This window comes from Salmo salar, chromosome 06 (genome assembly GCF_965601325.2).
Source record: "Salmo salar chromosome 06, fSalSal1, whole genome shotgun sequence".
In the NCBI taxonomy this organism is placed as follows: domain Eukaryota; kingdom Metazoa; phylum Chordata; class Actinopteri; order Salmoniformes; family Salmonidae; genus Salmo; species Salmo salar.
In genome coordinates, this window is record NC_138296.1 from 69,238,856 (window position 1) to 69,251,500 (window position 12,645).

Genomic DNA, 12,645 nt, shown 5'->3' on the forward strand with positions numbered 1-12,645 from the left:
CAAAGAAAAGTCTAATCTGACAGTAGGCTGACAAAATATTTTACCAACTTACAAACAGGTCTATCGAGGAAACATTGTTTTACAAAGTAAAACAAGAGAGATAGGCTTTTGGCATGAGAGTATTGGCCATTGTCGGCAAGTTGAGCTGCACATCATTGGGTAAGTCAGTGAAAGTGGAAAGCTTTTCTAGGACTATAATTTCCTGTAACTGTCATTTCGATCACTTGTTTGGTATTAAAAAAGATTCTATTAAAGTCTCCAGTCATATAAAATGACATAGAATTGTATGAAATGTGTTTATAAAAGGCCAAAAACTGTTCCCCATGTGAGCACCTTCTTTAAGGGCCTCTACTCTAATGCTCTCTGTCACTACGCAAATGTGATGATATGCACGCACTGCTTCATTATAAAGGTGGGTTTTTTCCATCCTTTCCGGTACCTCAGAGGCACCCCAGGTCATCCCCCTCTCACAATAACTTTCTGTTCTGGCATCTAGACTTTTACAACTTAAGCACTACCCTTCGGAGAAGTCAAGAGTATTTTTTGGTTGCACGAAGATTATGATCTTCTGACAATGTAAATGATCTATTTATACACAGAAGTACCATATATTGCCTGCCTTTCTCCTACACATTAGGGGAGGAATCAGAAAGATCAGTACTGGAATTCTTTGTGCTTTGGTTGTTATCAGTAAAACAAATCTCAGAGCAGGCTCAACTTCCCTGACTGCCATAAATGCCATGAATTGTCTGTCTTTCACTTAAATAATGTGGAGGAAGCAGAAAGATCAGTTTTAGGCTACGGGGTTTCTGTATAGTTATTATATTTTTTAAATATTATTCAGCTGCCCAGTGGGGCAACCTCAGAGCAGGCTCAACTTGCGCGACTGCTCAGTTCACTTGCCCCAGGCAATAGGCAACCCTTAACGTCAATCCCTGGTGTGTGTCTGAACATGTGTGTGTGTGTGTGTGTGTGTGTGTGTGTGTGTGTGTGTGTGTGTGTGTGTGTGTGAGACCTGGAACAAACACCAATGCTCTGGCTCTTATCGTTTTATGGCTTTTCCATTGAACACTGACCAGTTACTGATTAAGAGAGGATCTGGGAGCACAAGCGCCGCCACTGAGACCACGTAAGTAGAAAGAACTGGGAGAGCTGCCCTACCAGACACATAGAACTAATGATATGTAAGGGTACAAAAGATGCATGCAATGATACGTAAGCATCAGAGCAATATGGGCCTATAGAGAACAGAGATACGGCCCTGGTAAGCATTAAGTAGACTAACATAGGATGCGTGTGGATGGATATGCAAGGATCCATAAGATGCAGCAGAATGGCGTCACAGCTTTCAGTGAGTTAAAAGTGGGATTAGTCTGGTTTGTCATTCAGCCTTGAGGACTAAGAAGCATGATTTCCCAGGGGTCCCTACGGCTGGGCAGAACTCACCTAGCGACCTAGACGTCTTTAGAAGGAGTAGGAGTGGGGGATTGAGGGAGAAAGAGCAAATGAGTAAAGAAGTGAGGGGGGTGAAGTGACCATGTGGGTCAGAGTGAAGTGACCATGTGGGTCAGTAAAGTGACTGAGGGGAATGAGAGTGAGAATGTGGGGGCCAGAGGTCATCACAGGGATACTAAAACAAGGAATATTCTGACAAGTTGGAACGTTTGGCCTGTCCCCACAAGGAAAAAGGCTATTTTAGGCTTAGGGGTTAGGGTTAGGAGTTAAGGTTAGGGGTTAGGGAAAATAGGATTTTGAAAGGTAATCAATTGTTTGGTCTCCACAAGGATAGTAAAACAAACGTGGGTGTGTGTGTGTGTGTGTGTGTACTAGAGAGAGAGCAAGACAGCGCATGTGTGTATGCAAATGAGTGGTTCATTAGTGAGTGAGAAAGTGTGTCTGATGTGCTGTTGCTCACCCTGCTCGCGCCGTTTGATCTGCTGGATCTGGTCCACGGTGCTCCTGAGGATGTGGCACTTGTCTGGCTTGACGTTGAGGCTGGCGATGTCGCCCATGTTGGCAGACAGGAGCTCAGCCAGCTCGTCTATGTAACGACACTCCAGCTCCCGTCGCCGCTTCTCCACACTGCAGGGACAGACACACACACAGTTTAGGTTGATTTTTGAGAAATGTTCATAACTTAGCTGAAAGTGATTTTATGGCGTGTTAGCTGCAACCAAATGAATCCTCCTTCACAACATAAAGGATAACTTGACCTGACACAGAGTCCATGAAACACACAGAGTTCTAGTTCGAGAGTACAAACAGACGCGAGCAGGAGTTGAAGGATTTCCTGAAGGACAGGAGACAAAGAGGTGAATGAGATGACATTGTAGAGTATTGGAACGCAGTCCTGGGCTCATCAGAGAGTATCCAGGCAGACTGTCCGCTGCTGCTGCTGGGTTGGTACCAACGAGTACGGGGAAGGATGGAGGGGAGAGGAGGATCAGGGCTGGGGGGGATCTACAGGGGCAGCGGGCCTCTCAATAATTCATGGCTTATATGAGGCCAGCACATAGAGAGAGAAGGGGGTGGTGGCAGTGGGACCAGAGCAGAGAGCTGCAGGAGAGACCAGCGCTGACAGGGCAGAAAAGCAGACCAGTGCAGAGAGCGAGAGAACAGCTGAGGAGAGGGGGATTAACCCTGCTGCCAGTGTGTTATTGTTCCACCTAGCAGGGCATCAACTGAAATGCTATTTTTCTCTCTCTCTCTCTCTCTCTCTCTCTCTCTCTCTCTCTCTCTCTCTCTCTCTCTCTCTCTCTCTCTCTCTCTCTCTCTCTCTCTCTCTCTCTCTCTCTCTCTCTCTCTCTCTCTCTCTCTCTCTCTCTCTCTCTCTCTCTCTCTCTCTCTCTCTCTCTCTCTCTCTCTCTCTCTCTCTCTCTCTCTCTCTCTCTCTCTCTCTCTCTCTCTCTCTCTCTCTCTCTCTCTCTCTCTCTCTCTCTCTCTCTCTCTCTCTCTCTCTCTCTCTCTCTCTCTCTCTCTCTCTCTCATCAAAGCTCCCAGGGCTGCTTGGAACTCAGTCGCACATGTACACACAGTGGATGCACTCAGATCCACATCCGCACTCTAGCAGCAGCCCAGCAGCTAACTGAGTTATCCTAGCACTGAAAGCCCTACGAGCTGAGAGCAACCCTGGCTAAAAGCTGAGAGTGACTACTAGCTCTGCACTAACCATGTGTGAGATATTAGAGGAATGCAGGGACTGACTACGGCTTGGCTTGACCTTGTTCTCTCAATTTTTTTGCCCGGCTGAAGCTGAAAGTAAGTTGCAGAAGAAATGTGGTAAACATGATAAAATATGAGTGATAAAATGGTTGGATACTTGAGATACTTGGTCTACAAAACAGGATTGAATGGGATTGATCGCATTTTCAGACTTACGTAAGATAGCCTACTACTCGTAATGTGATGAGTAGATTGGATAGTCATAATTCAGGTTAGTAATATAACTCAATCACTGTTTGCAAAAAAGGCAGTTCAATGCATGGCTGAGCGCGTATAGCGTAGAGGCCTAGGCTATTTCTTCTCTCCGACTGTAGGCAATTTAAAACATGTTTTTTAAAGCTAGGGGAAGCTCATGCTTTAATAGCCCATTTTGAATGATTTTAGCCTTATGGACATCAATCTGGTGCCAATTTTATTTATCTGCTTTTCAATTTTTTTAAACAGCCAGCTATTAATGGCTAACGGAAACCATGGGTGTGTGTGTGTGTGTGTGTGTGTGTGTGTATGTGTGTGTCAGAGTGACTATATTTTATTAATGCCAGTGTGAGATCTGTATTTAATGACGAGATGCACATCTCCGCCCTAACAATTGGAGTCGTTGTCCCAAAGGCGGGAATGCAGGCAACAAGCTTGGTCCAAAATAAGCCCACAGAAACTCATTGGCCTCATTTTCGCTTCTTCCTCAATGGTTTTACACACACACACCAAGCCCCTCCCCCTGCCTCTCACACCAGCAAAGTTAAGAGATCACATACTCCTGTCTGACATTTGGTTTCAACTTGATATTTACATTTGGTCCCATAGAATTGGTCCAAATATTATTAGAATAATATGGACACAAACACATTGAGACATTATTTTACTGTAATAGAGGAGAAGTTAACCTTTCTAACAATATAATGTTTATCTCAACTATTCAAATTGCACGCAGAGCAGAGCAGACACTACTAAAATGAGTGTCAATGAACATTGATTCTGGAAAATATATACCCAGTTTGTCACGCGCATTATTTTACTGTAATAGAGGAGAAGTTAACCTTTCTAACAATATAATGTTTATCTCAACTATTCAAATTGCACGCAGAGCAGAGCAGACACTACTAAAATGAGTGTCAATGAACATTGATTCTGGAAAATATATACCCAGTTTGTCACGCGCATTGGTGTACCACTAGCAGCATTTTAGCCAAAGACTGTTATACTAGCTGTCTAGTCTGTGTTTTATAAATGGGCAATAAGCATAAAACACAATTATATAAGGAATTGGCAATTCGTTCTCATTCAGAGAAATACGGTAGGCCACTTGATTTCAACATCTGAACAAAGTGGACAGGTTAACATGCCTTTCAAACAGTTGGAGACAGATAGAAGGGTTTGTTCATAACAATTCAACTGTTCAACCTTGCTAGTTAGCAAATAGATCCAAGTTGGCTAAACTTGAAATATAAAGATTAGCTGGCTAATCACTAGCACGTGGGCTTGGGATTGTTGATGAGACCTGTGTTCATTTTCTATAGCCCAATGGCTGCTACAAGAAGTTAGTGTCACGTCCTGACCAGTAAAGAGGTTATTTGTTATTGTAGTTTGGTCAGGACGTGGCAGGGGGTGTTTGTTTAATGTGTTTCGGGGTTTGTTGGGCAATGTTCTATGTTAGTCTATTTCTATGTCTGTGTCTAGTTTATCTATTTCTATGCTTAGTTTATTGGTTTGACCTTCAATTGGAGGCAGCTGTTTCTCGTTGCCTCTGATTGAAGGTCCTATTTAGTAGGGGTGTTTTTTCATGGGTTTTTGTGGGTAGTTGTTCCTTGTGTAGTTGTGTGCCTTACAGGACTGTTTCTCGTCGTTGTTTTTTTTGTATTAAGTGTTTTGTTTCGTTTTCTTCTCATTAAATAAAGAAGATGAGCATACACATTCCCGCTGCGCCTTGGTCCAATCAGTACGACGAGCGTGACAGTTAGTGAATGTGCATTATGCATGGTTCTAGTTACATTTGTAACAAAAATAGCATTTTCATAGACTTTACAGCCAGATCAGTGATTATTGCAAAAAAAAGCAGGTTCAACTATTTTGATAAAAATAATTAAATTATTAGTGGGTCATATTGTCTTATGCGTAATTGTAAGACAACGCTTATTCAGAGCAAACCTTAAAAACATTTTTAGATACATATCGTGAATCGCCCATAAGTTTGAAAAAAAAATAGCGATATGATTTTTAGGCCATATTGCCCAGCCCTAATTGTATGTATATGCGAGTGAGTAAGTGAGTGAGTGAGTAAGTGGGTGAGTAAGTGAGTGAGTGAGTAAGTGGGTGAGTAAGTGGGTGAGTGAGTGGGTGGGTGAGTAAGTGAGTGGGTGAGTGAGTGGGTAAGGAAGTGGGTGAGTGGGTGAGTAAGTGGGTGAGTGAGTGGGTGAGTGAGTGGGTGAGTAAGTGAGTGAGTGGGTGAGTGAGTAAGTGGGTGAGTGAGTAAGTGGGTGAGTGAGTAAGTGGGTGAGTGAGTGTGTGTGTGTGGGAGATGACAGTAGGTCAGTGCATTAGAGCGGCAGGTAGCCTAGTGGTTAGAGAGTTGGGCCAGTAACCGAAAGGTTGCTAGATCGAATCCCCGAGCTGACAAGGTAAAAATCTGTTGTTCTGCCCCTGAACAAGGCAGTTAACCCACGGTTCCCCGGTAGGCCATCATTGTAAATAAGAATTTGTTCTTAACTGACTTGCCTAGTTAAATAAAGGTTAAATAAAATATAACATTACCAAGGATGCTCGTGGACAGGCGTGGTGTGTGTGTGCATGTCAGGCATGGGGTTGGTGTAGAAACAGACAGGCCGCTCTGTACTGTGCGGTGGAACAAGCTGCCGTTACATCAGCCTACTGAAGCCTTGTAGAGGAGACCCTAGCTATCAACACACACACCTCCACGGCAACCTTCAGCCACTAACAGAGCATCTATAGGGCCAAATCCCCATATACAGTACAATGCATTGGGAAAGTATTCAGACCCCTAGACTTTTTCCACATTGTTACGTTACATCCTTATTCTAAAATGGATAAAACAAATAAAAAAATCCTCATCAATCTAAACACAATACCCCATAATGACAGAGCAAAAACAGGTTTAGACATTTTTGCAAACATAAAAAAATAACAATAGAAATACATAACTATTCAGACTCTTTGCTATGAGACTTGAAATTGAGCTAAGGTGCATCCTGTTTCCATTGTTCATCCTTGAGATGTTTCTACAACTTCATTGGAGTCCACCTGTGGCAATTGATTGGACATGATTTGGAAAGGCACACACCTGTCTATATAAGGTCCCACAGTTGACAGTGCATGTCAGAGCAAAAACCAAGCCATGAGGTCGAATGAATTGTCCATAGAGCTCCAAGACAGGATTGTGTCGAGGCAAAGATCTGGGGGAAGGGTAACAAAATATTTCTGCAGCATTAAAAGTCCTGAAGAACACAGTGGCCTACATCATTCTTAAATGGAAGAAGTTTGGAACCACTAAGACTCTTCCTAGAGCTGGCCGCCTGGCCAAACTGAGCAATCGGGGGAGAATGGCCTTGTTCAGGGAGGTGACCAAGAACCCTGAACCCAAGAACCCCTCAGGTCACCCTGACAGAGCTCCAGAGTTCCTCTGTGGAGATGGGAGAACCTTCCAGAAGGACAACCATCTCTGCAGCACTCCACCAATCAGGCCTTTATGGTAGAGTGGCCAAACGGAAGCCACTCCTCAGTAAAAGGCACATGACAGCCCGCTTGGAGTTTGCCAAAAGGCACCTAAAGGACTCTCAGACCATGCGAAAACACGATTCTCTGGTCTGATGAAACCAAGATTGAACTCTTTGGCCTTAATGCCAAGTGTCAAGTCTGGAAGAAACCTGGTGAAGCATGGTGGTGGCAGCATGCTGTGGGGATGCTTTTCAGTGGCAGGGACTGGGGGACTAGTCAGGATCGAGGGAAAGATGAACGGAGCAAAGTACAGAGAGATCTTTGATGAAAACCTGCTCCAGAGTGCTCAGGACCTCAGACTGGGGCGAAGGTTCACCTTCCAACAGGACAATGACCCTAAGCACACAGCCAAGACAACGCAAGAGTGGCTTCGGGACAAGTCTCTGAATGTGCTTGAGTGGCCCAGCCAGAGCCCGGACTTGAACCCACTGGAACATCTCTGGAGAGACCTGAAATTAGCTGTGCAGCGATAATCCCCATCCAACCTGACAGAGCTTGAGAGGATCTGCAGAGAAGAATGGGAGAAACTCCCAAATACAGGTGTAATAAGCTTGCTAAAACTTCTAAAAACCTGTTTTTGCTTTGTCATTATGGGGTATTGTGTGTAAATTGATGAGAGAAAAAATTATTTAATCAAGTTTAGAATAAGGCTGTAATGTAACAAAATGTGTAAAAAGTCAAGGGTTCTGAATACTTTCAGAATGCACTGTATACTCTAAAAATCTCTGAAATTCTCACACAAATCTCCCATTGACATAACTGCATGATAACACAAGAATTCAAGCTAAGTGTGCACAGGCTCAAACTCCTATTCCTCAACACCAACAGGGACATAGAAGTGGGTAGCTTCTTGGGTTACTATGCAAACTATGAACATGAGAGAACAAATCTGAAGGGTAGTAGCAAGGTTATACTGTACTTTAGAGGGGATGCTTCTTGTTGAGTATGTGTAGTGGTGGAAAAAATGTACTCTTGAAAGGCAATGAAGACCATCGTCGTTATCATCATCTTGTCAATCGTTTTGGATAAGAGTGTCGGCTAAGTGATTAAAAGGTAAATGCACCGTGTTCTTACCTCTGCTCTGAGGTGTCGCATGGTGAGCCCTTCCTCTTGCGGGACTCTGGCGTGGCAGGATCCAGGGCACTTTCCCCTACAGCACTCATTCTGAGCTTCAGGACACCTGGTGAGAGAAGAGGACAGGGTTAGCCTGGGGAAGAAACCACAATCACAGCTGATTCAAAATCGGACATAACTTCTTTGTCTCCTACATGATGAGTGGTGTTAACAACACAAAGCCTAACCCGGGAAGAACCATCTTGACTTCTGGTCAGCATGACCTGAATCAGGATTGGTTTTAGGGCTGGGACACTGAGGGTTCCATTTGACAGGAAATTACATCTTCATTTCCCTCCTAATTGCAGATCCATGTTAGGCATCTGAAGCGAATGGGACCCCGCTGATCACACACACACACACACACACACACACAATAATCAGCCTCTAAAGCCCATTGCGCGTGAGATGCTGCTGTCGAACGAGACGAAACATAATTGAGCAAGCAAACACTGATTCGAGAGTGCATAGGATGGATCTCGTGAGCACACAGACCAATCGATAGTGCAGAGATTTGGTCAAGAAAGCAGAGGATGTGTTCTGCGAGAGGACAGGTCAAACTTGAGAGCTTGGGCGAGCAGAACATCAATGCCACGGATCAAAAAGAAAAATGTCTGAATCAAAAAATATAGAACCGTAAACAACATGGTTCAAACGTGTAACAGTTTTTTGGGAAAGCATCAAATTGTCCACCAACAATACTAGTCATATGTCTATGTCAACTTTTCACTCTCAATTTGTCAAGATGCTGTCTCTCAAGACTTGGAACCTTCGGATTTAAATGTATCTTTTTTCTCTCTAATAAATTTCAGGCTGGTGGGCAAGAGGTGGGTGTGTGTCTAGAAACCTTAGATTGGTCACTTTCACTGGAGTGATGGCCGGACTAACAAACGCTTGAGTCTAGTGTTGTCAGTCCCGTGTTGTGTCATGTGATTGGTTGAGTTAAGTGGATGAGGTCAAATGGATGGACTTCGGAGTTTCAGGGCCATCTGTTAAGCTTGCTAGCTAGCTTGAACAGTAATCACGAACAACTTGGGCAAACCAGCTTCAACTTGATACATAAGCAAAGTAATTGGGAAATAAAACAAATCGCTATACTATACCTTGAGTTGAGTGGAACCTACTTACTAAAGTTAGCGAACTAGCTAGATAGCTAATTAATTATTAACCAGCAACGTAAAACGAAAAGCAAATGGCCATCTCTAGCTAAGTAACACCATAGTCCACCACTAGCTAATTGTTTGTCTTCACCTTTCCACAAAGTGTCTGGTATGTGTTTGTTTGATATGAGGGAGGTAACCCCAATGTATCAAATAATAGGTGGAGTATGGGCATAATGTGGCTGTGATCTAACAAGTTCATTCATCATACACTATGTCCTGGCCATAATTGAATATATAGTAGCTAAATATAATGACTCTATTGTTGGGAATGACATGTGGGTACACACGTAATAAGGGACAGTTAGTAATGTACTGGGGTGGGGGAGTTGTCCAAAATAGGGGAGGGTTGTCCAACTTTTTTTTTGCTTTGGGGAGGGTAGTGTTTTTTCCCTGGTTTACATTCGCTATTTTGCAGGTTTTACGATATAATTTCTTCCATCCTAGCCACATTTCCTCATATGTTAGCAAGTGCCTCCCCTATCAAGGTGTTTTGGTACTTCCCTTATGCACCACGCTTTTCCATGCGCTAACTTTTACTGTACCACAGGTCAATGAAGTCTACCAGTCTGTCTATCCCGCCCTCTATCCACCATTCATAGTAACAATAGTGGTAGGTGGATCGTTTGTCCAGATCTGCAATAGGCTAACTAGCAATCATACCACACATAAAATCATTCAAAGCTGGATCGATTTTCAATATGAATCCACAAGAACAAATAAGAATAGCTGATAGGCAGCGGAGAGGCCAGGTGCATCAACGCCAGTGAAGCACGCTCCCCTATTGATCTTGTTTAGGGACAAAACAATTATCCTACCTAGACTAGCCTACAACACCACAATGCAATGAATAATTGCATTATTGTTTTCAAGTGAGTACACAACATTTTACTCTAGGCTGCAGTGAAAATGTCATTTCAATAACGACGCAAAAGCCCAGTGATTTGAATGTTTCGTTCCATTTGGATGAGTTGTGGGTCTACTCGACAGTTTATAAGGTCTAGAAAGGCAGTCTTATTCTAGAAAGGCAGTCTTATTCGACGCATGGCTGCTGTTTGACAAATAAAAATAATCTCATACTTTTGTCCATAATAATCTCATAGGCTATACCCGCATTGTATCTGTGAGCTGTTGGCTAGAGCGCACATGCCAATATCAGAGTGGGCACACTCGCTATACCTACATAAAAAAAAATGGAACAAAACTATCAGTAGACCAAGAATGGAAAATGCGATGGAAACCCATTTCACTTGTATTTTTTATTTGGTACTTGGGAATTTAACCGCAAAAGTAATTTTTATGTGCAACAAGTACATTTGATGGAAACACAACTGCGCATATTGTTTTGATGCAGATTTTAGAATAAAGAAAAGTGATACGATCAAGAGCAGTGTGCGGGTTTCTTCTTTTTTCTCAGAATAATCGCATGAAAATCTGTCCCAAGTTCGATGGAAACCTAGCTGTAGACACCCTAAAGACTCTGGCAAGTGCGCTAGTCCAGTGTCTCTTTGATTATGCCTGCACATCATGGTTCACCAGCAGCCTCAACATATAATAAGCTATAGACCAGCCAAAACAAGTTCGTAAGAATTGTACTCAAACTCCCCCTCTACTCATCTGGAGGTCGAGCATTTTAAGCAGCTAGGCTGGCTGTGAATTTTTTGTTGTTGTATTAATTGAACTTGGTCTGGTCCACAGAATTATCAGACTCTGCCCCCAGGTATCTATCCAGCTATTTTCATGTGTTAGAGACGTCCATCATATTCACTGTTTTAAATCTAAGAATCTATCTGGTAAGAACACATTTTTATATACCAGCACTGTTGAGTGGAACAAACTACCACAGCAACTCAGCCATACAACCCATAACCTCTTTTAAAAAGAATGTCAAAAGCTGGCTAATGTGTGAACAGTAGAACCTTTTCTTGTCTGTATCTCTGTAATGTATCTGTATATATATATAAAATTGTATATGTGTTTACGTAAATAATAGGGACCACAATGGAAATAAGCCCGACTTCATTGTGCAATCCCGGTCACTTTGAAAAATCTTTGTATTGTAGGTATATACAGTGTTCAGACCCCTTAACGCTTTCCATATTTTGTTACAGCCTTATTCTAAAATGTATTAAATAGTTTTTTCCTGTCATCAATCTACACACAATACCCCATAATGACAAAAGCAAAAACAAGTTTGACATTTTTGCAAATGTATAAAAAAATGTATATATACACAAAATATCACAATTACAGTATTCAGATCCTTTCCTCAGTACTTTGTTGAAGCACCTTTGGCAGCGAATACAGCCTCAAGTCTTCTTGGGTATGATGTTACAAGCTTGGTACACCTGTATTTGGGGAGTTTCTCCCATTCCTCTCTGCAGATCCTCTCAAGCTGTCAGGTTGGATGGGGAGTGTCGCTGCAAAGCTATTTTCAGGTCTCTGCAGAGATGTGCGATCGGGTTCAAGTCCGCACTCTGGCTGGGCCACTCAAGGACATTGAGACTTGTCCCGAAGCCACTCCTGCATTGTCTTGGCTGTGTGCTTAGGGTTGTTGTCCTGTTGGAAGGTGAACCTTTGCCCCAGTTTGAGGTCCTGAGTGCTCTGGAGCTGGTTTTCACAGATCTCAATGTACTTTGCTCCGTTTATCTTTCCCTCGATCCGGACTAGTCTCCGAGTCCCTGCCGCTGAAAAACATCCCCACAGCATGATGCTGCCACCACCACACTTCACCGTAAGGATGGTGCCTGGTTTCCTCCAGACTTGACGCTTGGCATTCAGGCCAAAGAGTTCAATCTTGGTTTCATCAGACCAGAGAATCTTGTTTCGCATGGTCTGAGAGTCCTTTAGGTGCCTTTTGGCAAACTCCAAACGGGCTGTCATGTGCCTTTTTACTGACGAGTGGCTTCCGTCTGGCCACTCTACCAAAAAAGGCCTGAATGGTGGAGTGCTGCAGAGATGGTTGTCCTTCTGGAAGGTTCTCCCATCTCAGAGGAACTCTGGAGCTCTGTTAGAGTGACCATCGGGTTCTTGGTCACCTCCCTGACCAAGGCCCTTCTCCCCCCCGATTTCTCAGTATTGGCCGGGCGGTCAGCTCTAAGAAGAGTCTTGGTGCTTCCAAACTTCTTCCATTTAAGAATGATGTAGGCCACTGTGTTCTTCAGGACCTTTAATACTGCAGAAATATTTTGGTACCCTTCCCCAGATCTGTGCCTCGACACAATCCTGTCTTGGAGCTCTACGGACAATTCCTTCGACCGCATGGCTTGGTTTTTGCTCTTACGTGCACTGTCAACTGTGGGACCTTATATAGACAGGTGCGTGCTTTTCCAAATCATGTCCAATCATTGAATTTACCACAGGTGGACTCCAATCAAGTTGTAGAAACATCTCAAGGATGATCAATGGAAACACGATGCAC

At 43.4% G+C, this 12,645-nt stretch overlaps 1 protein-coding gene across 4 annotated transcripts in view; it reads right to left on the reverse strand.

The window, feature by feature from the left end:
- The window catches only part of LOC106607631 (nuclear receptor coactivator 1), a 96,022-nt gene that overhangs the window by 32,474 nt on the left and 50,903 nt on the right, over positions 1 to 12,645 (reverse strand). For all 4 annotated transcript variants that reach the window (XM_082976919.1, XM_082976918.1, XM_082976917.1 and 1 more), the window contains 2 exons: positions 8,026 to 8,131; positions 1,916 to 2,082 (listed from right to left, as the gene is read on the reverse strand). In XM_082976919.1, the coding sequence (XP_082833045.1) occupies positions 1,916 to 2,082; positions 8,026 to 8,114 (256 nt within the window). In that variant the 5' untranslated portion in view covers positions 8,115 to 8,131. The remainder of the gene's footprint in view (positions 1 to 1,915; positions 2,083 to 8,025; positions 8,132 to 12,645) is intronic.